A 27,980-nucleotide genomic window follows, 5' to 3' on the forward strand; every position below is an offset into this window, starting at 1 on the left:
GTAGTGAAATGAAAAAAAATAAGACTAAAATATTGTCTGAAACACAAAACGTTTCAGCTCAAAAAACAGTCGACTTACATCATATCTTGTACCTCGTTACCATTGACTTTATTTTTTATCATTGCGTTAGTTCTATTTTATATTAGCTGGTATATTAACTATTATTTATGATTATATTAACGGTAATCCAGTGATACTATATTCTGTACTTATAATTATGTAATGTATCCACCTTAAAATGTAATTATAAAAAAAAATCTTTTCTATTTTTCATTAAAAACCTTCGAACGATAAAGCTCTGAAATTTGAAATTTTGTGCATTTTTCTTGTCCACAATTTCCACGTCAACGTAACTTTTTTAGATCCCAACATAATTTCCATGAGTATTGGAACTTGAGAAAAAATAAGAAAATATGCCATGTTATTTGGTTTGAATTCCGACATGAAAAAGTGGTTGTCATCCTATCTATCCAATCGCTTACAAGCCGTGAAGGTTGGAAATAAAATGTATAACAACGCAACATTTCTTCAGGGGTACCCCAAGTATCCATTTTGGGTCCACTTCTCCCCATCCTTTTTACAAATGATGTCGCCAAAATAATCGAGTCATTTGGTTTCTTGTCTCACTGCTACGCTGACGATCTGCAAGTTTATTTCTACTGCGCTCCAAACGAAATCAATGAGAAACTGATGAAACCTAAGCGCAAGCCAAATACTAAGTTTGGTGATCGCGCTTTCGGAACATCTGCCCCGAAGGCTTGGAATAAACTTCCCCGGAACTAAGATGCATAAAAAGTTCAACAGAATTCAGGTTTAAACTAAAAACTTACATTTTTAAGCTCTCATACCCTTAAATTAAATCTACATGCACGAGAGTAGCATTCTTGTATTGCCTATAATACATCCTAATCACACTTCTTATTGGAAATATGTCTTGTACCGAGGAACGAATTACATTTAGGAAGATGAATTCAAATGAAAATCTTGTACTGCAGTTCCGCCCAGAAATAATAAAATTTCCTTTTCCTTTCCTAAACACGCCCATTAAAGAACATAAATACAAATTATTAAAATAAATACAGGAAAGTCCAATTATAAGTTTCTGCTTGCGAACCGTATCTAAATTTCTCTAATATACAATAAACAGTGTTAATCTCAAGTGACCTACCAGGTAAGTATGGTACTGTATATTATCTGCCTGTACAATATATAAATTAATAAAAATAATAACATATGTATTTTCTAGCATAACGTTCATCAATCAAATGAATTGTACATATAGCATTGTATTATTGATCAACGAACTGTTGGATGCAATCTGATATAAATTGATAATAGTTTGACTAGTCCATAGTTGGTAATAACGGTGACCGGATAAATCATCACAATGATAATTCATCACATCTTTAAAAGTTATATAAAGTCATGGAAAGTGATGAAACAAAAACTTTATTAACTGGGTTAAGTAGGTTAGGTTAGGTTAGGTTAAAAAATGTTTTCATCGTTTCTAATGACTTTATATCACTTTTTAAAAGTGTGTTGAATTGTCACTGTGTTGAGTTATCATGGAACCTTATTATTATTATTATTAAGGCCGGACCTGAGTCAAACGACGCTTAGCGCTAGTAAAAACCTCAAGGGCGCTACGTTAGGTGTTAGGTATTTTTATTTTTTTTTAGGTATTTTTTCCTTGGCTCCTAAGTTCCTTGGCGCCTTGGAAAGTCGCTGCCGGGAGCGACTACTTCAATTGCACTAGCACATTCTTGATTTTTATCTTCATCGTGAAATTTCAGCTGAAACGCACTTGTTTGACAGAATCATGTTATTTTTTTACTCGTGCGTGACGTATTGCTGACGTATTTTTGCAGAAAAATTATTATACAATATTTAAATAAATGGTGTAGATACATAAAATGTATCACTGACCGAAGACAACCTGTAAGTTATATTTACACTGGCTGGTCCAACACTACTCTACTCTGATATTTTCAGTACACCACACGTGTTTGGTCGATACGGTCGCTGGTTGCCTAGTCCCTGGCGTTCTGTGTAAATAAGCACCTATCTAGTTAACTCGGTACTTGCCTACTTTCGTAAAAGATTTTCGATAAAGTCAATTGTCTGTGAATTCTTTTTTTAATTTAACCGCGCATTTTTTAGCGCTCAGCTGTTTTGCAGAAGTGAGTAGTTCTTTTGTCAACTTCATTTTCTTCTGCGTTCTAGTAAACTGAGCGGTATCGTTTTATTTATATCATTATAATATTTGATCTATCAACTGTGGTTAATTGTGTTTGTCAAACTGCCGATTCAATGATAGGTAGAATAGTGAGATTATTAATGTAATTTCACCGGCCGTTGCGTAATGTATTGTGTTTGAGTTATTGATTTTGTATTCGGTTGCGGGTGTGTTATTCAAGGGATTTTGAATGAAAACATTAACACGTTTTCAAAAAAAATACTTAAAAATCGCATTATTCGGCAGAAATAAATATTATATCATAAATATAACCCAATATTCATTAAAATAATTAGTTTTTTGCAGTTTTCTTTAAAGTTATCCACACATAAATTTGAAATAATCTCGAAATTAGAGTTCACTCAAGCAAAATAGGATTGTGTTTATTTATTTGTGCATATGTGCACATTTCTGAGAGTGATATCCTTGTGAAAGTCACAGAGAAACAGTCTTTTGTCTTTTTTATTATTTTTATTTAAAAAAATTTAATTTTACAATTTTCTTTGGAATTTTTTTAAAATTCGAATAACAAGCTTGAAACATGATGTATGCAAGCAATGTACATGTGTGAGCGATGTGTTCGACTACATCTGTTTGCGATATCCTATAAGTTTTGCTGAATAAATTACGATAATAGGTTATTGAACTATTTATTCTGGGATGTGGTATTTTAAGTTTGTTTTCAGAGTTTTAACACGAAAAAGATAAAAAAGAGTAAATGGACAGCGTTGTGTATTTCATAGTCTGAGTTATTTTGAACGTGTTCTCTTTTCAGTTACCTCGAATCTAGGGTGCATTTCTCATTCATACTGATGCAATAGATATCATAATATAATAATAGTTTGAAAATATATAACTTTGTGTTACAAAAAATTATAAATAAAAATATAATTTGCCTACAAAAATATATTTATTTATAATTTTTTTTTGTCGTACGCAAATATGCATATATTTTTAAATTTAATTATTAAAGCTTTATTTTTTGTGACAAATGGGACAAAAAATAATATTAATGTAACATTTCTGGAAAATCAGTTTTCCTCAAATTGGTGAGGAATTTTTTAAACTATCTTTGCTGTCTGGTATAATAGTAGATAGAAATTAAATGATAACGCCAAGATGGCTCATAAAAAAATGAAAATATTTTTAAATAATCACAACGGTCCGGGTGCATATTTTTTAACTTAAAAAAACAACATTCGGTTTAGATAGATGTTTAGTCTATCCAAATCAAATACTATAGATTGATAGCTTAGGGTATATAAATATATACGAGGTTAATCAAGGGTTTCTTGCGCTAATGTTGGTTAGATAAGAGTTTTATTATTCCTTAAAAATAATAAGAAGGTAAAGTGGATAGGAAGAGGAATATAGGATGGGGATAGGAGGTGCTCTCGATACAATCTATACTCGTGCATCGTACGCATACGCGTGTTATCGTACAAATTACTCCGGTTTGATATTTCCGAAGGTGTCGATAATAACTAATATTTTTATTACATAACTAATGTTTAATATGTATCTAAATGTCCTTGGTCGGGCGCAATAGACGTAAATTCATAAATGGGCCGGTTTCACAATAAAAAAGCAATCTAACTGATTTTTGAATTTGTATAATTAAGTCCTAAATATACATTTCGCGATACTTAAATTACATGGAATTAGTTTGATTTTCCAATTACTTACAACATTAATGAAGTATACAATAATAACTAAGACAGAAGCTGTGACTATGAAGAAAAGGCTAGGCCTGCAATAGACAATAAACTAAGGCACATACAGTGGCGGATCCAGGGGGGGGGTCACGGTGGTCATGACCCCCCCCCCCTGGGCCCCAGCCCAGGGGGGGTCATGACTACCTAGGTCCTGGGCCCATCCAGGACCTAGGTGGACCACTAATTAAAATTGTTAAACATAATGTTTTTATATATTTTTTGTCACAATATAAATTTTATTTAAGTACTTTCAATATTTAATTAATTTAATATAATACTTTGTTTGACGGCAAACGCATTATTCGGGAACGAACGCATCGAAAATTCGAATGTTACCGCGTCACCGCGCACCGCCACCGGCGCGCGCTTCGGCCGCCACTTTTCATATTATTATGACACATTTCGTGTAACCACGTGTGACGCTTGCGCGTGCTTTGTTTCGACTAACGTCTAGCGTCTAGCAAAACCTAACCTCAATCGGAACGACTAAACTTTATTAATAAAGTGTTTACTTTTATTTGTTTACTATGTTAAAAAAAATAAGTTCCAATATAAGTAATAGTGTTCTTAAAAATTGTTGCAGCAAATTCAATTCATTACAAGAAATGGTAAGTAATCTAATCAGTTTCTTCATTATGCCAGTGTATGTGTGTTTAAACTCAAATGTTATTTGTTAATGTTCTAAGGCTGGGGTTAGACTCGTAAGTTTTTTTCCTGTAAATCGCTCTTGAAGGCGAGTTTGGCCAAATTCCCAATGTAAACGACACCAAAAGTCACTTAACGTAATTTTAGTAAGTTACAGAACTTATTCTTTCGGAAGTTTTTTGACAGGTCTGGACAGGTCTAACGCGCCCGCGCGAATTACCAGCCTTCCTATACTTCCTAAAGCAATTCTTAAGGCGAGACACAACCTCGTTCATCGAGGTTTTGCCCAAGGCTAACATTTTAATTTATTTCGGCGAAATTATAATTGAATTTAAAAAAAATAAAATTATGCCGCACGAGGGATGCAAGTATTTTATATTTTATATTTTAGATTAATAAAACAATACCTTACAATTAATATATTTTACGTTCAACGATTTTAAAACTTTATAACCCGTGTATAACTATAAAGTTAGCGGACTTAGCGGTAAGTACCAGATTTTATTTTTCTAGATGATGAATTAATAACTTCGGAAGTGGACACATTTTTAATATTTGTAACAAATTCTTCAGAATCAATTAAAATGAAGGCTAAAAGTGTGGATAGATTTTTTTACTAAGATTACGAAAACGTTAGTAATTTTTTTTAGAAATGCATAGTATTATTTTTAATGATGGATTTTTAATGATTTACATGAAAATGTTCCTTCTCCGATTATGTTCCCTTAATTTTGTAAAATTCTACACTGATTATTTTTTTTATACGGCAACACTTTGATATCCGGCGAATTTTTGAATTTGACGTTTAACGTTCACTAGATTTATTGTTTGTTCTCTGCGAACTTAACCACTTAACCTTTGATTTGACTTTTTGCATGAGTAGGTGGTTTGGTATATTTATGCTTTTTGCTAAAGATGGCGGTGTTTTGATAGATGTTATGAACAGAACTCCGTACAATTTCATGCCATTTTTGGGACATTCGTGTGGAAAACGTTCTTTTTTAAATGACTTTCGGCTAGTTAATTACCGTTTTTTTGCACATATAAAATTATGTCCCGTCTTTCCGGTTTATAAAAAATGGTCTGATTTTTCGAGTTGAAATTTTAAAAAAATCACCAGGGTTTCAAAAATACGATTAAAAAAAATACGGAACGTCTTAGAATATTTGCCTAAACCGGATTTTTTTTTAAATGTGATGCATATGGCCTATTATCGGTCCAATCCTTTCTAATCCTAATGTTTCTGTTTTTAACATTTACGTATTTGAAATTTTGAATACGAAGCCGGTTGCCGTCAGCAGATGTCAGGATTGTCGATAATTATTGACTACGCTGCCGGCTCGGCCGCTGCTGGCAAAATAGAATGGACGGTATTCATCCACCAGGTAACAAGGTATTAACAAGCGTATGGAAGCATCGGCGAACGGAGATCTCGCTGGGCGCTTCTTACGTATTGCAAGCACCGCGTCATGGCAACAATATTTATTTCAAATTACTTGCCTCGTGCAAATCAGGCCAAAATATGACGGTGCAAGGCGCTCGGTTTTAAAATTTATAAAGCACAAGAATCGAAATATTTCCAGCGTTTATATTCCTCTTAAATATGGAAGTACAGTACTTACATTTATTAATAACATTTGCTGCACACGATTGGTCCTAAAGGAGTTCAAAAATTCATTCGGCCTCACTATTGAGAAGAGCACGCTGGAAGGCATTATTCTACTCTTCGATAGACTGGATAGACACTTCATACCTACAGTGAATATTACAGTGGAACGATTCAAATTCTTTACCAGGAAGCAAAGAAATAACGGTCAACAAGCTGTTATTATTTGTCTATTTTGTCGTGACAAGCAAAGTGTTACAATAATAATGTCGAGTCAAATTCTGCAAATGCAGAATGCTACGGATATGGTTGGCGAGTGGAAACGTTTTAAGCAATCATTTCTTTTATATATGATGGCGAATAACTACAACGAGGAAAAGGAAATTCAAAAAGTTGCAAGATTCCTACACACAACACTATGTTGAAGACACACCTGACACCATGTTATATTGTGGTGAAATAAGAACACGATTAATAATTGTAATCTGTACTGTATTGGTTGACAATTGACATTACACGAGCCTACGACGCCCGGGCTTGCGGAGCAAAAGACAATCTTAATGATATACCTAGTGTTACCATATCCAACAATACCTACTTTTTACTTGTATATATTATTATCAAAATTAAATTATAACTTCTTGTAACTGTAACTGACCGGACCTAAGTCCTCCATCACAACACAAGCAAGCATTTTCGGCTTTCTGTGGTGGTGGTAGGAGTTATTGTTGGGTTATTCGTAACCCGGGAATGTTTGTCTTTCTTTAAAAAAAAAAAAAAAAACTTGACCACGACTACGTGACCCCCCCCTGGCGCCAAAGCTGGATCCGCCCTTGGGCACATAGTAGCCCAGGACAGGAATACGTGGATGCTCGTCACGAATAGTGGGGGGAATGGAAAAAAGCTGAAATGAGATTAAAGTATAAAATACGATGTAATCATGAAATCCATGTGTTATGTATTTTTTTATGACAAACTACCCATAAAAAGAAATTCGCATATCTCTCGCTAAAAAATGCAACTTAGACCGGTCTGTGGCTAAGTTGACATCGCGTTTGGGCCCCACTCAGGCGTACTGTGTTCAATTCTTACGTTCAATTCCTCGGCTGGCAGGTTATTCGTAACCCAGGAATGTTTGTCTTTCTTTAAAAATATATTAAAAAATTTCTTAAGATATATATTATATATCTTGAGTATTTTTTGGTATCCCGACAACAGTTTCTGAAATGAATATTCTTTATCAAGTTTTTCACACTTTTATGCATCTACCTCTTAATCCTGAGTCACTGACCTGGATTGTATAATATTACATTATGTTAGACGAATTATATTTACCTTTGAAATGCTGGGTCAGTGGACGCTTGCTTGCCTCAAAACCTACCGATTATTTCAGTGCAGTGGTGACGTTTAATTTTGGTAACAGAAAGTTTATAACTTAAAATTATACTCAAAAACCAATTGCAAGTATACAAAAATAGATTAAAAATTAGATGATATATTTTGTTTCACGCGATCGCATACTAATATGTACATATACGAGTATGATAATGGCCAAAAATCTTTGGGAGTTTTTTTTTATGGATGATTCACAGTGGGGTTCTAATCAGGTCAAAAAATATCATAAATGTATTGATGGTTATCAGAGTTGTATAGAAATGGCCGTAGCAAAAAAAGTTGTTTCGGAGGTAATAAAAAACTCTATTAAGGTCTATACCTTCTTGGAACCAAAGAATCTTTTCACAAAACTGTGAAAGCAAAAGTTTATTTGTGAGGACATTTTCCAACAGGTGGATAACATGGAAATTAAATTCAAAAAAATAATTTAATTTAAAAACACGGAAATTAATAATGAGTTTTATCTCAACTCATTGGGAATAATGTGTTACTTACCATGTTTTTTGTAATACATTATAAATAAATAAATAAATCCATTCTCGACGGCCTCTCTGGTCGAGGGGCAAGGATTCTCGACTAGCAATCCGGTGGTAGCGGGTTCAAATCCCAGCCGGCGTGCGCAAGTAATATTATTTTTTTTAAATTACAGTATATTTTTTTCAATCAATTATTATGGTAATCACAATCATTACGTTTTACAATTAATTCACATAAAATAATAGAACGTCTATTTTCGGCACGTTCCAGAGTGAAAGATACTCTCAATATACCTTTGGTGAAATACCAGCATTCATAATTAAAACGTTGCTTGAAATGGCTTTAGCCAAGTTTGGTCACCAGATCTGAGTAGCCAGGTACTTCCCCACCTTCCTTTTCCCCATCTCCTTCCCCTCGCCACTAGCTTCAGTCTCACAATATACCTACCCCAATTTGGGATGCCGTAATCTCACTGGCTTCAGACGGTTAGGAGCAATTACGACTGTTGTGCGGTATTGACATACAATTATTGATCCATGGGATGACAAAACCCAATTAAAAAAAAATGCTTTGTATTTATTTTGCTAATCAAGTATTACTTTAATTTCTGTAAATTGTTTCGAAATTCATGGAATGCAATAGTTTTCACAAAGTTTTTCAAAGAAAACAAAACATTATGTAGAATAATTTTTTTCAGTGAAAATTGAAATGTGCAATTCTTGTTATTGATCATCACGAACCGTTTATTGGCAAAAATGTGTGCAATAAAATATTTTCCCACAGTGCAGGTGGCAGGTAAACCCGAACCGGTCTGAAGATTGTTGACTCGTCACAAAAGAATGTTTCCTTTGTGATGAATGCACCATTTCTTTACTTATTAGGGCTCCTAACAAAAGCTGTAGGGACATTTTTGTAAGGTTCGTCAAACTTAACAATCGATTCACAAGACCAAACCTGGCAGGGTTCATATCGGTCTTTTAAAACCTTTTCAAAGTTTTGTGGGACTAAAGATATAAATACTAACTTTTCCATTATTCCTTTTGATTTTGAAAAAAATGCAAAGCACTATGTCACATCATAAATGAAACACACCATAATGACAAAGGTGAAAACGAACAATAGGTAATATCTATGAACCTAAAAAGCACTGGATGGAGCTATTCGAGAACAATTTGAAGCCGTATGGTGAAGGGATGATACATAATTTTTTTTTTAATGACTTATCCTGTTCCTTGTCTCGCCAAATACCCAAAAAATCATAAGCCGGTATACCTGCGTTAATCTAGACAAAAATGTATGTATAGTTCATTATGCACCACTTTTCACACAAATCACGTAATGCAAGATGGCTGCCAGGCAATTTTCCTTCATGCCATTCCTACAGAATCGCACTAATGGTCTGTTTAGGGCTTTTTAGATCCTTTTAGACCCTTCAGTGACGCTACATGGGTGTTTATTGCCAAATATTATAGTACCTACCTACTACCTACAGTTTCCTAGAGAAAAAAATGATAATGATACGAAGTAGGTGTATGATTGTGTAGGTACGTTGGGATTTGTCTTGCACTATTGCTAATTCATATGGTTGTATCGTCCCACCCATTCAAATAGTTAAACTTCTAAGATTAGGCACTGATTGCACCAAGAAAAAAAAAGAGATTTTCCGAAAAAAGGAATTTTGCGCGCGGTACTTACCTACCTGAGCTCTTTGGCTTTATAAATATAAGCAAACCATATCGAGTCAATGATATAGTCATTCTTTGTATGTAGTAGTTTCAAATTACCGAATCTTAAATTGGTAAATTATTAGTTTTTATGATATTTTTCATAATAATTTGGCTAATAACGAACACCTGTGGGTTTCCAAGAGTTTCCTAAAAACCTTTAATTACCCATTAACCATTAATTAAAAAATCATGAAAAATGTTGTTGAAAATTAAAAACTAAATAAATCACACCCCCCATACTCATAAGCATGGCGTTTTAGGGGGGGGGGGGGGGGTACATCTTTAAATAAGAATATGGATTACTTATAAAAATGAAATATTAATCATATTACACAATATTATAATTTCTGTACTTAACTATAAATAGGTAGGAAATAATGGATATTTTGTAGGAAACAAATTATTTGGGAAATTGGGTGACACCACTTACCAAAGGCAACTTTCGCTCGGCAGAGTATGTGCAGAGTTATGCGTCAACACTATCAACAGCTTAAGGTTAAACGCAACGCTCGTTGTATTTTACGTGTTCACAGATGGCGTTAATTAATTAATTTTGTTTAAATACGCTTTTGCAAGGTATTGCTTTACAATATTAAGACAAATCATTTGTTTGCGCCCGTATATACGCAATATGAATATGAATCAATAGTTTTGTTCGTTTAAAGACTTAATTCTTTCGAGAAAGGCACACAAATACAATATTTTACCGATGATTCAATCCAATATTGTATTTGTATGCCTTTCTCGATAGAATTGAGTTTTTATATGGACAAAACTATTTATTCATATTCATATTGCGTATATGAGGGCGCAAACAAATAATTTGTCTTAATACTGTAAAGCAATACCTTGCAAAAGCGTATTTAAACAAAATTAATTCATTAACGCCATCTGTGAACACGTAGAATACAACGAGCGTTGCGTTTAACCTTAAACCTTTTCTTACGAATTTGACCAATTTGGGGGGACCCGGGTTCTTGGAATACAATGGAATGCAACTGGTATTGAATATTGTAAAATATGTCGGTGATGACGGAATCATTAATTTGTATGCAAACATCCATAATTAGTCATCCATAACGATAACCTACTAATTTAATTAATTGAGTTTTAACTTGACCGTTTTGCATTTAAAATTTTCTATAAATTCGTTTGTACGTTCCGTTTCTGATTCAAGATAGTGGCCGTTTTAATGCTCCAGTATTTTTTTTTCAAATGTGAAATCGGTGTGCTTATTTGAACATTCTTATGGCATTTTTTCAATATTATGGTACCTACCTGCACGAAGAAGAGAATTGTTTGAAAAAGAATTGTCATTGATATATCGACATTTTTTGAATAATATCTTGTTGCAGTATAATTTTTTTTGCATAATATAATGGTTAAGTAGGTAGGTATTTGAGGACCTACTTATAAATCTTATGATTTCAGAGGTAATTTTGGATCTGATTTACTAAGGACGGGTTGTTTCGGAGAATTTGAACAATTCTTCAAATTTCAAAGTTAATTTTCAGGTTCTGTGAAAGATTTTTTCAAGTTCTGTTTTTATTTCAGTTCTGTCAAGCAACTACCCTTTGCTGATATAATAACAGAACTTGAATAGAACTTTTACAGAACCCGGAAATCAACATTGAAATTTGATGAATTGTTCAAATCTTCCGAAACAACCCGTCCTAAGTAAGAGATAAATAGAAGTGTACTTCTTTGGACGCGAGGTTTCTCCTGATCACAGAACTACTAGCTTATGTTCCTTACGACAGTGTAAAGCAGTTTGACAGCCACCATATTATATAAAATAAAAAGTCGCGCTAATATGCCTACCTATTTTAGTGTTTCCACGGGAATCGAACGTGAAACCTCCTGAATCGAAATCTAATGTAGACCATTACGCTACGGGGGATGTCTCGTATGTTATATCGCCTATAGAACAGAACACAATCTTATAGGCACCTACCCACCTACCTTAATATATGAATTCCAGTGGTCACGCTAAGAAATAATGCATAATGCAAGAATTATTCGTAATCGTTATTTGTTGATAAGTATCTACTATTATTACTTTCCAGAGCACTATCGAACAAAGGAGAAGGGAGGTCATTCCAAATACCTAAGTCTTCATACCTGTGCTATTGAAATTGTTTACCACTTGTAAAATAATGAGCGGGAGCTATAGACAAACGAACGGCAGCGTGGTTCCAAATGGTATACCTGGTGCCACTTCCATTAATGGTACGAACGGTGCCAATCCCATCAATGGTACAAATAGTGCCAATCCCCTCAATGGTGTAAGTGGTGCCGATGCTAACGGTGCTGTATCAAACAACACAATCCCCAATAATGACACAAATGGCACCAAAGCCAACGGTGCCATCTCCAAGAATGGACATAATCAGATTAGAACCGAAAGCCTGAAGAGCAAGAATAGCATTGAAGACGATGGGATCTACCAGGTTCGTGCCCAGGAAACTAGGGTCTTGGTGATCTACACTGGAGGGACGATAGGAATGCAGAGAGACACCACTGGAGGTAAGAGTCAGAAGATTATAGATGTTTATTTATTAATTGAACATTTATGGATAGTTGTGATTGGTGATTTTGTGTTAGTGTAATGTTTTTCTTTCTCCTTCTGGTGCCTTCTCCCATTGGATATTGTCATCATCAGGGCAATCTTTACCTTGCCATATTTTTCTAGAACGTCTTCCAACAATCTTTCCATGGGTTTAGTTGGGTTTTGTATTTTATAGTTTCTTGTGATCTAATCAAGATATTACAGTTTTCTTCACAGGCTTTCCCAGATTATCAGTTGAGTTATCTTGTATTTGTCGTTGAAGAACCTCCACATTAGTCCACCTTGTATCCGGTAAATTCACCGACCGTAATCAACCTAAACTAACCTAACCTGTGGTCGGTGAAGAACTATCCGTCTAGGGAATTGTGCGAATGCGCCTGTAGATCCAAATTTCATAGGCTTCTATGTTCCGTGCCAGCGCTTGGTGGATTGGTTCAGAGTAAATACAAATCTATTGATAATAAACAGAGAAGGCATTTCGGATGGAAGTTGGTACCTTCATTACCAATGGGTTTTAAAAAAAATAATGTTGTGTTTTAATCGTATATTTGAGAGTTTGAAAAACCTGCATAAAGTTGCATTTGAAGAAAAATAATAAATTTAACAGGCTAGACTTGGTTTCGGACAATTCCTTCAATGTATGAAGATACTCAATTTTTGATGTCATCTACAGCTCTGGCACCAGCATCCGGAGTGTTAGCTCAGCGGGTGAGGGTCCTACCGCAGATGCATGACGCTGAATATGCAGCCAAAATGATCGGAGAGCCTGGCTGGGAATCTACGCTAGTTCTTCCAGGTTAGTTTTTATAGAAGTTGGCTCTTCCACAAAGCAGCTTTTTTATTAAACATGTTCCATAAAGTTTTTTACACTCAAGTTTAGTCGTTTTAAACTTGGTGTGGTTTTCATTTTGTATGTTAAATATAATAGATGGTTTCCCTGACCTTGACGAGCCTTATTTACAATAATTTGACTCACGTGACGGCTAATGGTTTTTGTCAGAAAGCAAACCCTTTGTGGTTTGACATTGTAATTAAAATGAAACGTAATAACTTTATTTTCAACCCTCATATCATATTTTTATCACAATACCATTAATAACTTACTAGACTCATGTTACGTCCTAGTGAAGTTTGTGCCTAAGCTAACAGTTGCCTGTTTTCAGATATTGAACATCATGGAATGAGAATAATTTATAAGATATTCGAATGGGAACCATTAACAGACTCCTCCAACATGTCCATTGATGACTGGATCAAAATCGCCAAGGATATTGAGGTAAGAATAGGTTCGTTAAATTTATTGAAGAAAATGGTCAAAAACTCTATACTAGCTTAGTGGGGATTTTGGATTACCCATATCGTAGGTTTTGTCATAAATCACCTTAGAAATCCCATATTCGATATAATCCATCAATGTATGTATTATGTATTTTACTTATTTGATTAAATATAATTGTAAAGCTGCTCATCTCGACACAGGAATTCCCTAGTGAGATGAGCAGCGGAGGAAATAAAAGGTTATTTTTTAAGTATTTCTCGTACATAAGGTTAGGCATGTACCCAACATCACCTTCAGTTAAATTAGTTTTTCCTAATTAACATTATTATTTCCTTATTATTTAACTTTATTTAGTATTTTATATACTACAAGCGTTTTTGGGTTCTGGGTTCATTCTTTCAAAGAGTCATATAGGTCAACGTTGAAAACCGTTTTAGGTCAGACCTTAGACCTTGTGCATAGATAACCATATTAATGTCCATTTCAATAATAAAGTACCGATTTAAATGCTTATTAAATAAAACAGTACTACATAAACCCAGAGTGAGTTTGCTTAAATATGCAGATTATGATTATTATTATTATTATAGATTATTACAGATTATTATCTATTATGCATAGATTAATTTAATTTATTAAATTTACATAGTATTATGTGTTTACAGTTTGCTAGGTCAAAATGTTAACATTAATATTACCATATACCTTACTTCTCTTTTCAATCTCAAAAAAATATTTTTGAGCTTTTTTTTCATTAGAATAATTATAAAATTAAGAGCAATAAAAAAATAAAGGAAATATTTTTAAAAATTGTGTAAATAAACAAATCCCACAAAAAGGCAAAGCCTGTGCGCGGGTATTATAATCTTAGTTTTCCAGGAAAAATTATATAAAATGGAGTTATAAGCGAGATAAAATTCAAATAAAAGAAAAAATGGTAAAATTCTGTCTATATCATCATAAGAAATCATGCCATCTTATCACTTACTGTTTATTATATTGTCTGCTCTACAATCAATATTACTTGTTGACACCTTGCCACTTTTATTGTATTTTTTAAACAAAAGATTATAGCCTAACCAGGTTTTTTCATATACCTAACCTAACCTAACCTGACCTAATGTAACCAGAACCGCTTTCTGAAAAATAAATCTATGTAGGTAATGGCTTGGGAAAACAACTGACTACACCATAGGGCCAAAAACCACTACGAATGATCAGATCACCTTATGAAGCTGTCCTTGTATTTTTTTTCTAAATTATATATTAATTATGTTAATCTAATATATTTTCTGGCCCCCTATTGTTTTATCCCAAATCGTCACTCGTTGACATATTGTCGATAATTTTCTAAAAGCCTTCCAGTTAAGGCGAGACAAAACTCCGACAACGGGGGTTTGCTCGAGGTTCACATTTTAAATAATTCCAACAACTTCGTAACGATAATTTATTATATATTTTTAAAGCGATCCCTATGGGTGTAAGTTATTTATTGTTAAGATTAATAAGAACGGTATCTTACCATTAAAATGTTTGTTGTTAAACGGTTTGGAAATTTTAAAAAACGTTTTTCATCTATAAAATTGGTTATACGAATCAGATTTTATTTTTGTAGAAGATAAATTAGTAACTTCTCTATATATTCCTCTAGAAACATTTGAGATTTTAGTAATATGTTCATCAGAAATAATTAAAATAAACCCCACGATAAGATCAATTTTCTAGGCCTGTCAAGGCAAATTCGACCACAGATCGGTACATTACGCCGGGCCGCGTGCCGTATATTATTTTTACACGACTTCATCACTTACGTCGTTCAGCTTCCTATTTTATTTTATATATTAGTTAGGGAAAATTCAACCGTAGGTCTGTCTGTCGAGCGCGGCATATTTTGTGCATAGTTTCTTCACTTACGTCGTTAAGATTCCGAAGTTATTTTATAACATTTTCTCAACGTAAGTCATTCATCGACAATATATATATATATATTATTATCTTCACGAATACATTTTTCCACTTGATTATCACGTCTCATGTTAGTGTCCCTTTCACATCGTTAAAAATTACAATAAAATCATCAATATAGACGGGTCACGAGTTATTTAAGTAGTTCTAATAATGTAATTCATAGAAAACGCAATAATAACATTGTAATTTACACTTAATATTAAACCCATTCGACAACACGTTGTTATTCTGCGATTCACGACCATAAAACTGTTTACAATAAACTATTCACATTGAGAGAAAGAACACACTAATGGTGTCAAATAGGTGACCAATCTTACTAAGTATCTTTACCTGATTAACACTACGTACTTCGAAAATCGCATCCATTGCCATGAATTATCTTATTTACCTACTTGTTATCTTTGGGTATTTTCATTCACGACTCGGTGTAATGTTTTATCTCTCAGGGGGGTTATCTTCTAATATTATGGACCAATGGGATTGATTGTTAGAAAGATTATCTGATATAAAGGATGATTGTGCAAATAGGTAGGATGCATCACGCTTTTTCTTAGTGGCATTAATATAACCTGTGATTAGGACTTTATATAGGTATATATGTATTTGAATTCCTAATTATTGGTATGGTACAACCAATGCATATATGGGTTACCAAGAGAATTAAAACGGTCATCTAACAAAAGACAGACCTGGTTGGAAAATTTGTTGTAAACCTGTATTTTTTCGGATATTGTTTGGCATTCCGGGATCACTGAATCTCTTACTAAAGTAGTGACCTTGTAAAGTATGTGTTGTACATGACCCAACGCAGCAAACATGCATCTACCTTGGTCCTACTCGCGGCCAGGAGGGTGCCATACGAGAATTATTATTATAAATATATTTTTCTAAAACAACGAAAACATTCAAAAAATAAACCAAGGAAATAGATTTATAATTTTAAAGTTTCCCAAAACGAATTCATGATGTTCATTGGATGTCTTGTCCGATCCCCGGGCTCCAATCTACCTTTTGGATTGTCTGAATACCTCTATTTGTATATCAATAGTAAAACCTGACTCCATGGGTATTTTTATAAACGCATTGCTATAAATATCCAATCAAATTTAAAATGATTGATTTTCGCACTTACTGAACCAGATGTCAGTATTTATAGTAATTTGTGAATCCATAATATTTCTAATACTACCTACGCGTGTAATTTTAGTAAACGCGAACAATATCCTTGTCACTTTTATGATTTTTCATATTTTTGTGATGTATAAAAAAATGCTTATAAAAACTTGTCTGAAAATAGTATCAACTGCCGATCAAAACCCATAGCTCTCGCGTGTCTGTCGTCGGGAAATTTACACAGTGTCTCATCAGTCAATAGGTGAAATCTAAATGCGGCACTACCGAATGAAACTTGGAGTCATGTCGAAACTAGTAATTTTCTCTGATTGTTGTCTTTTTTTCTCAGAAAAATTATACGTTATTCGACGGTTTCGTTGTCCTTCACGGAACTGACACTATGTCCTATACTGCATCAGCCCTCTCCTTCATGCTGGAGAATCTTGGAAAGCCGGTTGTGGTCACTGGATCTCAGGTAATCTCCAAAATATTTTTGTCAAACGAAACGAGCTTATAATTTATCTTTATCTCTAGCATTGTAACTCTAACCCTTTTTATAATCCTGGACGATAATAGGATATACCTTCACCCTTGTTATCACTTCCGCTGCTATCCAATTCCTTGTACCTAGGAATGCGGTGTTTGACCCCACATCGCCCAGACACCAGTTTTGGCCTTCGTTCTGTAGGCAGCCTACAGATAAGCCTTTTTAGTGGTCGGCTATCATGTCATATTTCCACATGTCCTGCCCAGTGGAATCTTCCCAGTTTTATAAATCTTATTATAGAAGGTGCAATTGGTGCAGCTGGTGATTACACATACTTTGTCCACAGTTTCTCGACATCGTTTTTAGTTATGGCTGTAAAATTACCACTCAATACCCTTTCCCTGTTTTTGTGAGGGCTCAATACTCTGTTTGATATCCGAGTCATGATGAGTTATTATTCTTTCAGATTCCCATATTCGAACCTAGGAGTGATGGCGCTGATAACTTTGTATCGGCGCTTATCATAGCCAGCACTCACGATATTCCAGAAGTGACGCTTTTCTTTGGGAACAAACTTTTCAGAGGAAACAGGTAAAAACCGGCGATTCTTCGACGGTTCCGATAAACTAAAGGTGGCTAACCAAACTTTCCGGAGGCTGGTTAAGCCATCTACATTGTTCCATTTCTACATTAGTTTTAGTTGTATATGATTAATTTTGTGGTTTTTTATATAGATTACATAATATATATTTGGAAAATATACACTTTTTACGTAAATTTGGACCAACATTGATAAAAAACTTTTAACATTTCTGGTATGGAGTTTGTAAAACTATAAGCAATTATGCTATCTGTAAACAATTTAATTTTTTTTTGTACATAACTGAACTACCCCATTTTGCCTTTTTAAAGTGATAAATTGAAGAAGTCCACTGAAGAATCTCCATTATTACCTTCCATTAGTATTCTCGGCGATAAGGCTGGATAAGAAGTACGTATTATGGTAGTTAGTCCCAGAATTTCCACACGGAAAAAAAATCCCAGCATCTGGTAATCTGGTATTGGAAATAAAATGTGAAAGTAATGGAAATCATAAAAATTATAAAAACTTGTGATCATTTTAATTCAGCAATTGTGTTCATTAACCAGGTCTTCCAAAGTGTCGGCGGATAACTTCGACGCGTTCAACTCTCCGAACTGCGAGCCGCTGGCCGTGGCGGGCCTGACGCTGAAGGTTGACAGCCGCGCGGTGTTCCGTCCCTCAGCCATCCAGGCCTTCCGCGCGCACACGCAGCTCAACCGGGACGTGGCCCCCGTGCGCGTGTTCCCCAGTATCACGGGGGCTGCCGTCAATGCATATCTCCAGCCGCCTATCAAAGGTATGGCTTACTGAAGACTATTAATTAACCTTTGTAGAAATAACATCATGGAGTTGCCATATAGTGGTCACAATTTATCGTATTGTAACATTTATAAACAGTGCCAGGGAACATTTATCCCTCATTTTGTGTCAATAATGGGTAGAGGTGCATAAATGAAGTAATCATTTTTTCTACCCGGTGAGCGGGCTGCCCATTGCTACAAATGTAAGGTGACGTTGAAAAAGCCTCGTCGCGTCGGCTGCCTATTCTAAATTAAGCAATAAAAATGGCCTAGAAGCATACATAAATGTATAAAGTAAACAAAATACGACGCCATACAAGTATAGGTAGGTATCGAGCAAATTAATTGTTTTCTAACCTTCTGAAGACCGCCCTTAGTGACCCATTTTACTACGTGCGTTATTTGGCCGACTCTTTATCAGTGTGATAATTGAATTATTTACAACGTAATGATTTCCCACTACCAGAAAACAGAAAATATAGTTATAGACTCATTAGTTACCTTCTGCTAACCTGTGATCAAACACACGCGTTGAAAACATTACAAACGAATATGTGCTGATTGATGGTAACAGTGTCTGGTGATTGACTTCGCCGTGCCTCTTTGTTGGTGGGGTCCTCACGGTTTTAAGCAATATTTACAATCGGTCAATATTTTTGTGGTACCTACTCTTATCTCTTTTAGTTTTTGTTTACTTGGTGTGGGCGCTGCCTGCGTAATTTGTATCCTTATCCTGAAATGCAAAATTCTGTCTGTGACGTGCCACTCTATTTGTGATGTTCACAAGGCTCTTATCCTAACCAGCGTAATTACAGGAGAACCTCTCTACGCCCACAATCTAAACCTGACACGCCAGGTTTTCTAGGCGTGACTTTTATATCAGTACCTACCTACCTAACATTGTCGAACGTAGGTATTTATTCACAAAAGCAGCAAATAACACTTTCCAACATTCCTTTTCTCCACACTCCTTCAATTTCACAATGTACCCCAATCAAGAATTCAGTTATCCTATTGTCCTCAGGCAGTAAGATAACGGATTTCTTTACTCAGTAAACCTCTTTTGAGATATTTACGTAACAAAAAAAACACCCGTCTGTAAATATCTTTAATTTCTTGTTCTTTCTTGCATTCAGGAGTTGTCCTGGAGACATATGGTGCTGGAAACATCCCCTCCAACAGGGCAGACATCCGCGAGGCGCTGAAGGGGGCCGTGGATAGGGGAGTCCTCATAGTCAACATCACCCAGTGCTCCAGGGGAAGTGTCAAAGCTCTTTACAAGACTGGACAGGTACACAAATCAAAATCCTTTATTAAAACGTGTAAAAATGTGCTCAAGCCCTGTGGGAGGAGATCTCCATTTAGTCACCGAAAACTATCCGGAGTAATAATATCACTTAATTATTCGAAATATTTTGTTTGTACACTTCTCAGGCAGGAATATGTATCAAAAATAGCAAACATGCATAAACCAGCATCCAGATAATATTGTTTAATTTCATTGTTTCAGTTTGCAAACGAGGTCGGAATAGTATCTGGGTATGACATGACCCCAGAAGCTGCCTTGACCAAACTTTCCTATGTACTATCAAAGGATGAATGGGACTACAAAACCAAGTGCATGGTGAGTCCTCTTTATATGAGATATTATCTATCTTAGTTAGTCCTCTTAATATGCGATAGTATCTCTTCTTGATAAAATTATACTTATTCAAATAAGCAAAATTGAATAATAAACCAAAAAAATGTCGTCATCATCTTTTTTACATATTTTTTTTTATTTTTTTAAACGATATTTTATTTTATTTTATTTTATTTTATTTTTTTTATTTTTTTATTTTTTTTTACATAATATAACAATTACATACTATAATTACACAATATAGTAGGTTATTAATTACATAATATAAGTATTCGATGTACCCCCATAAATAAGCAGCAATAAATAAAATTATTAAATAAGCATATGAATAATTAAATAAGCATATGAATATCTTTTTCAGCTCACTTTTTTTGAGTTCAGAAATTGGTTGTCTATTATAGTGTTAAAAATATTTACTAAAGCTTTCTTTCTTTCCAGATGATGGAGACAAGTATTCGAGGAGAATTGACGAACGGAAAGAGTAAAGCAATGGTACGTCAGACAGGTTAAATTTATCATTAGGAACGTTAGGCACTTCTAAAAAAGTATGACTTCATGAATGATTACTATTTTACAATACTCTGGGTATATTATGAAAGAGTTGAATGTATATCATACAAGAAAGCAAGGTAATGTATCATCTAGGTTCAATTTTTATGGGAGATTCTACAGCACATTCTCGTGGTATAAAAATTAAAATGACCGAGCAGACTCCAGGAGTGTTTTTAATGTTTCAGGTTGCCAAAGGAAGTGTGATTGGGCAGGGAGACCGGCAGCAACCCGCTATGTGTATTTCAGAAACCTTGAACTCAATACAAATATTAGACGTTAGCTTAAGCGGTTGGACAACAAGTCTTTGCTCATGCGCCATCTTCTGTATAAGGGGTCGAATATAGAAAGATATCTTGTGGAGTTTGTGGTACTTAATAAAGTCGGTTTTTAATGGCGTTAGTTATTTATAAATACAATAAAATGGCGTTTTATTATATTTCCCAAACAATACACTTCTTGAAACAATAACTGATAGCAGATAATACAAGGTAGACTTGCAATAAATAGCCAATTTGATAACAAAAGAAAAAACCTTTTGTAAGAAATATTAAGCAGATTTTCAAGATAAATTTGGAAAAATGTTTTAGCAACATTAGCTGTTTTTTTTCTATGGTTTGTTCACTATATATTTTTTGAGGTTTTTTTTAATTTACTTTTATTTTATTTATATACCAAGTATAGTAGTTTATTCACAGTCATCCTCACTAGGGTTTCCTATTCCGATACGGAGTGTAGGGACTTAATTACTAATTTCCTCATCTTTATGTTTGTTGATTTCATCATCTTCATGTTTGTTGATTCCCACATCTTCATGGTTGGGCTTTATGTTTCTAGTATTTTCTAATATTTTTTCCATACGTAATTTTGGTTTCGTTTGTAGGATTTCTCAATAATAGACGCCGTGGGTAGGTGCGTTGGGGTCACAGGTGCCAATGAGGCAGCTTCAGTGGCCGCCAGCAGCGTCATGCCAGCTTTGCTCACATACGCCGCTGTCAACTCCAGACCAGACCTCATTGATAACCTGCTGCGTAAGTAAAAGATACTATTGTTCGTATTTTTATTTAAACTTTAAAATGCTCCTGTTGTCACTGTATTAAGTAAATTTATATCATGTAAAAGCCCATCAGGGCGGTTATGATTAAAAATAAATAAGTAATATTTCAATGCAGGATTAGTCTGCAAGCGGCATTCCAACTAGAGCGCTCGACGGGGTCGATTTTTTATTTGGTCTGGTACCAAAATTTCCCGTCTTTTAGAGTGACTTTATTGGTAAAACATATCACAATACCACAATTGTTGGTATCTATCAATTATCTATGAACAAAAACTGATATGTTTTACTTTGATACGTATCTACCAGCTAGAATTGCGGAGCCAATAACTAAGCCACAAACTGACCACGTCTACCTACTTCTGTAGCATAATTTGAATTGACCCACTGTGGCTTTTGCTAACCTTGATTATGTTTGTGTATTTATTGTGCAAGCGATATTCAATATTCATTCATTTATGTAAATCTTTTTTTTTAGATTTCGGCGCTGACGTCTGTTCGTCCAATTTTGATGGCAGATCCGCCCTCCATGTTGCTGCCTGCCTGGGAGAAATACCTGTGATGGAAAGGCTCTTGCACGGTGGGGCGAATGTTCATTTGAAGGATAGGTAATGCTGGTTTCATATAATAATATTTTTAATTTCTCACATTTAATTTTTTTTTTGCCAAACCAACTTTAGTCCTGATCAATCGTTGATCAACAATTTTTTGAAAAACTTATAGTTAACTTATGTAAGATAATTAAAGTGATCCTTATATTTTAGTTGGGGTGGTTTTCTTTCATGCTTTTTCGATTTTGTTGAACAAAGAAGCAAAACTATTACATATTGATGATGAGAAGAAATAAAATCAGAAGAAAACATAAAAACATTTAAAATTAAATTAAGAAAATATGTGATTGATTCATTTTAAATGTGTTACCATAATTATATGTATATTTATATGTATATAAGGATTGTATTAGGACATAGATAACTATGTACCTACTTAAAATACCACAATAAACAATATACAAGATTGCGGGAATCCTGACAAAAGTTACTTTAACTCAATACGCGATGAGGATGAAACCAATAAATCAGAATTCCCAGGAGTCCTCCCGAATATAAATTTGGCAGAATGCGATTTTTTTACTATTATTATTTGGAGTGAATGCCCAGCACTCATTTGGTTGAGGTGGACTATCGGATATAATTTTTACTGTCATCGCTAGGACTATTAGGATGAAACCAAAAAAAAAACTATTTAAAACCCTTTTTAGGCTTTGTTTTGGCATTCTTTAACCGTTTCTTGCAAATCAACCATAAGTTGAGATTTAATTGACTTAAGTTTTGATTAAAAGTAGTACAAGATTGAAAGCTTGTGACTTAGAATGCTTTTGGTGTTGACAGTTTCAAATCTTATTATTCCTGAAGGATTGAACCAGAACAGGAGTGATACAAGATTCGAATTTTGTGGAACTCCCGATTAATACTTTTGTTCGTAGGTAGGTCTTAGTAATATTCCTAAAGGATTGAACCAGGTCAGAAAAAAATGATCAGGAGTGGTTCAAGATTCGAACCTTGCGGAACTTCAAATTAAAATGCTTTTGGCGGTGTAGACCAGATCATTAATTTCCGGTTCATGACAGGTACGGAAACACCCCTCTGATGGACGCCATCCACTGCGAGCAGGAGGGCTCGGTGGCCACGCTGATGAAGTGCGGTGCGCACCTCGGCAGCGCGGACTGGGAGCGCACGGCGCATGAGGTCACAGCGGCCGCCTCTCGAGGGCTCGTCCACCGCCTCAGTCTCTACAAGAAGGCCGGAGCTTACCTGGCCGCCACGGACTGCGCGGGCAGAACTGCGCTCCATGTGGTTAGTAGTAGCGAGCAGGTTATCTCCCTCGACTGCTTATGTGGTGTACAAAGCTCTAACTTTTCTAAGAATTTGTATATTCACTGTTCTTTCACAAATGTTTTATTTTTCCAGTGTTTGAGAATAATAAATTCAAAATTACGAGAGAAGTAAGACGATATAGTAAGGATATGACATAAGCGTCAGTACCTACCTGCATGTCTGGCTAGCCATTCTGTGTTTCATCTTTCATTCATTCTCAATATTTTTTCCACAGGCGGCCCTTCTTGGCCACGAAAAGACTGTGGAGTACCTTCTCTCGGTTGATCTCTCTCATCTGCAGCAAGATGCCTTTGGCCTCACTCCAGTGGACTACGCACAGAATGGTGGACACTACCACATCCTAAACATCTTCAAAACAGCCGTGCCTCCCATGTAATAAATGCGAAAAATAATTTGAAAAAAGCTACGGTTCAATTAATGTAAAGGTATTATGTTGTATGGAGATTTTGAAAGAATATTCAAAAGATGTGAGTTTAGGGAATCTCAGCGGAAATTTTGCCAAGATAGTTAAGCTAACAGCAACATTTGTTTGTAGTACGTAAACATAAATATTTACTATTTACGCAAAAATAGCTGTTACTTGGAAAATACTTATTTGATTTACGAACTACTTGCGTGGTATATTTTAGTATGCGGTTTAAACGACTACAAAGATATAGTATATTGTTCTCCACGCTAGGAGTTGTGATGATTCTATCTTTCTACCTGAATTTTAAAGAAATCGGAAACCTTTTTCTCGAGTAACAGATCTATTGCAACCCTGTCTCGCGTCGTCCCATCCGGCGCTAGGCGTTTAAAAGGGTTGTGAATTCCTCAACAAAGTCAAGTTAATCAACCTTGATTCTGAGTGGCTCTAGCTAGTGCATTCACCTAAACATTCGGTGGGAATATTTTCAAGGTCGATGTCATATAAATCAAAGCTTAAACCTCGCCCCTCTCTTAAGATATCCTTTGTCCTGTCAAAAGTCGTACTTCCTTCTTTCTCCCTGTAATCCGATTGAGCAATTCAATTCCTCTGATAATCCCTGATAGAAAATTCTTCACCAAGTATGCAGTTCCCTTTAATTCTGTTCCGATAGAGGTCACCTTGGTCCATCATAGAGTTCACCTGTGTTGTGGAGGACTTTTTCAATTGTAAAGTTATATAATAGTAAACAATACAGTGGAGTTAGTTAAACAGAGAAACAATAAAAATTTAAATATAAAATCGATTTTTACATAGGTTTAACAAAAACCAATGTGAAATATAACAAAATTAAATATTAAATATTTTGGTAGGTATTTTGCTATATAGCATGGTGTGAGCTTCTCAAGGGTAGCGCAAATAGAATAAGAAAATGGTTTGAGTTACTGAAGAGTGATGCGAGTAGTTTTTAAATATTGGTTCAGCCAAGCCAGGGTGGTGAGAATATGTAAGAAATATCGTGTGAGCTACTCAAAAGTAGTGCGAATGGAATTAGAGAATGGTAAGAGCGACTAGCGAAAGTAATAATACTATGAGCTTTTCTAGGATGCTGTAAAAGTCGTATGATTTTAATAGGAATGGTGCGAATATGGTAAGAAAATCGTATGATTTCAATATGAATGGTGCAAATATGGTAAGAAAATCGTATGATTTCAATAAGGATGGTGCGAATAGAATTAGAAAATTGAGGCTTCGGCTAATGTTAGGCTATATCTAACATGGTGAAAAAAAAAATGCTTCCATCTTTAGACTAAGTTATATTTATGTAATTGATGTCTATAGAAAAGCAACAACTTACTGATATAAATAAATATTGCTAATTTATTAAGAAACTCTTTAAATTGTTAACATAATAACGTTAAAATATTGTAATACCGGGATTTCAGGCCTTTAACGAATGAATTGACCGGTTTCCTAATAAACTTTCAGTAAAACACATTATTTTCAAATTTCGTCATTGTATATTATCAGGACAAACGTAGGTCCATGAAAAAGTGTTCTCATATATTATGAATGTAATAAATATTTATTAGGAAACGGCCTGCATTCACGTTTTTGACAGGATTTTAATAAATCAGCAATACTCATTTTTCTTCGTGTAGTTTTAAGTGTAAGAGTAGAAATTGTAATAAGAAGGCTGTTAGGAAAATATAGGTAAATGAATATCTTTTATTAAAGCAATCTTTTGAAATCGGTTGTTACCTATATTGGTGTTTAGTTGAATAGCTATAAAATATAGGTCAATGAATATCTTTTTTAAAGAAATCTCTTGAAATCTGTTGTAATCTATATTGGCATTTAGTTGAATAGCTATAAAATAAATTATGTAGAAGAATGTTTTATTCTTAATTTAAAAAACTCTTTCCTATTAGCATTTTTTTAAATCACAACTCCAATCTCAGTCCAATGTTTATCAGTTGATTTAAAAAGTAAACAATGAAAGCAAAAGTGTCTATACGTTCATTTTATAGCAAGCAAAATCAAATCACGGTCACGGCCGAAACCCTCTTCAAAATAAATTTTGTATGATACTAAGCATACGTCAGACATGATAGTGTTTACCTCCTTTGTCTGTATGGCAAAGAGAAAGAAAGGATATAGTTGTGGGACGAAATTTAAAGTGACCCACGGTTGGTATATGAAAAAGCTTTTCATTTAGACGCTATATGGCACTGGAACCGATAAGCACGAATATTTTAAGCTAAATTAACAATCGGGATGTAGGATAAATCAATTTTTTTAAATTTAATAATATTGCAGCATATTTTTTGGAGGTCATTGACCAAATGACCTCCACAGAAATGTCGCCACTGTAAAAGGTTATGAATACAACGTACAAATTTAAAAAAATTACGTTTTAAATACATCTCAAAATATATAACATTCACACTGGTGTACTATGAACTATTTGTTTTACTAACCAGTGATTCCTGAAATTTTTGATTTTTCTCCATCTTAAACCATAAATAATCTGTAGTTATTGGACAGTTAGGTTTTTATTTACATTTTTAAGTATGTCAAGTACTTCCCTTAAAACCTTATATTTAGAAATGACTGATTTTTGGGGATTTAATTTTTTCAGCAAGGAAGTGATATTTTTTGTACGAGAGTAAGAAGTGATGAGTTTTGGATCTAAATGTTATAACTATTAATATGTCATATATTTATGTCCTTTTTGGAATTAGTTTATTAAAAATAAATGTTAATAATTCCGTGGCTTGCTCTAAAATGGCCAACGTCAATTTTTCTACTAAATCTAAATTTTTGCGATTTTGCCTCAAAATTGAATTATCTTCCGAATTCCAAAAGAACCTTTAAATTTCGAGAAATGATTTTTCGGTTTTCGAGGGCCAATATAGAAAATCACTTTTCCTACAATTAAAACTTGTTTGAAAAATAATTAACATTACTTTACGTTATTTAACATTCCGATACAAACTTATAAAATTTGTTACTAAAAAAGCCTTTCGTAAAGTTTAGTTTATCCACTCGAGTGATGGAGATTTCCGGGTGTTCGATTTTTTATTCCAATCCATTTGATTTAATTAATATCATACCTCCAAATATAACAACAAATAAACTGAAATGCTCACTGCGGTTTGATTAATAATAATAATGATTATTTAATCACCTGGATTTAATCGTTTATCACTTATTTTTACGTTTAGATATCTTAAAATTTATAATGCATTTTAATATATAAATATCACCTACCTAAATTTGGGTAACTGTCGCTTGAGTGGTTAAACAAACCTAGAAAATAAAAAAAGTACAAAATATATATTTTCTAGTACACATTACTATCATATTTTTACTAAAAGACTAATAAGAATAGTTTATTCCCATAAGTTAGTGCTTTATTTTATAATAATATACCTATATGAAAATAAAAAATAAAATGTTGGAAATATTCAGTTGATTTTATTTACATTTACACACAATTATATAATTACATCAAACACAGGTAAATATTAAGATTTTAAATTATTTTAATATTTTCGATGGACGTACTATCATCTACTTATATTTATATCATAATGTTAATACAGAATAAACAATCATATCAATGCAATAATGATGACCCCTATTGCATAATATTTAATTTACAAAAATATCTGTGTGCCACAAGTTCTGATATTGGGTGAAAGTTAGAAATACCGCCTCCAACTTCTGCCGGCAGTGAAAACAAGAACTAAAAATATCATCGTACATTTTTTTAAAACTACGTATTATTGGGCAATGGTAAGCTTCACCATTGGCAGAAAAAGT

At 34.1% G+C, this 27,980-nt stretch overlaps 1 protein-coding gene across 3 annotated transcripts; it reads left to right on the plus strand.

Moving 5' to 3' along the window:
• The first annotated feature begins 2,014 nt into the window (after positions 1 to 2,014).
• LOC149417002 (L-asparaginase-like) lies at positions 2,015 to 27,538 on the plus strand. Of its 3 annotated transcripts, XM_089640726.1 has the most exons (15): positions 2,015 to 2,180; positions 4,535 to 4,559; positions 11,868 to 12,327; positions 13,044 to 13,166; positions 13,534 to 13,646; positions 17,083 to 17,208; positions 17,687 to 17,811; positions 18,370 to 18,599; positions 19,740 to 19,894; positions 20,114 to 20,227; positions 20,684 to 20,737; positions 21,678 to 21,825; positions 22,327 to 22,456; positions 23,479 to 23,704; positions 23,961 to 27,538. In XM_089640726.1, the coding sequence occupies exons 3-15, from the start codon at positions 11,958 to 11,960 to the stop codon at positions 24,120 to 24,122; spliced, it is 2,076 nt and encodes a 691-aa protein (XP_089496852.1). In that variant the 5' UTR covers positions 2,015 to 2,180; positions 4,535 to 4,559; positions 11,868 to 11,957; the 3' UTR covers positions 24,123 to 27,538. The 3 variants fall into 3 exon arrangements, with proteins under 3 accessions (XP_089496852.1, XP_089496851.1, XP_089496853.1); XM_089640725.1 differs by lacking the exon at positions 4,535 to 4,559; XM_089640727.1 differs by lacking the exons at positions 2,015 to 2,180; positions 4,535 to 4,559; positions 11,868 to 12,327; positions 13,044 to 13,166 and having other exon boundaries at positions 13,607 to 13,656.
• Positions 27,539 to 27,980: the final 442 nt, after the last annotated feature.

Source organism: Hesperophylax consimilis, chromosome 16, assembly GCF_061612785.1.
Source record: "Hesperophylax consimilis isolate HC1 chromosome 16, BYU_Hcon_1.0, whole genome shotgun sequence".
Taxonomy (NCBI): Eukaryota; Metazoa; Arthropoda; class Insecta; order Trichoptera; family Limnephilidae; genus Hesperophylax; species Hesperophylax consimilis.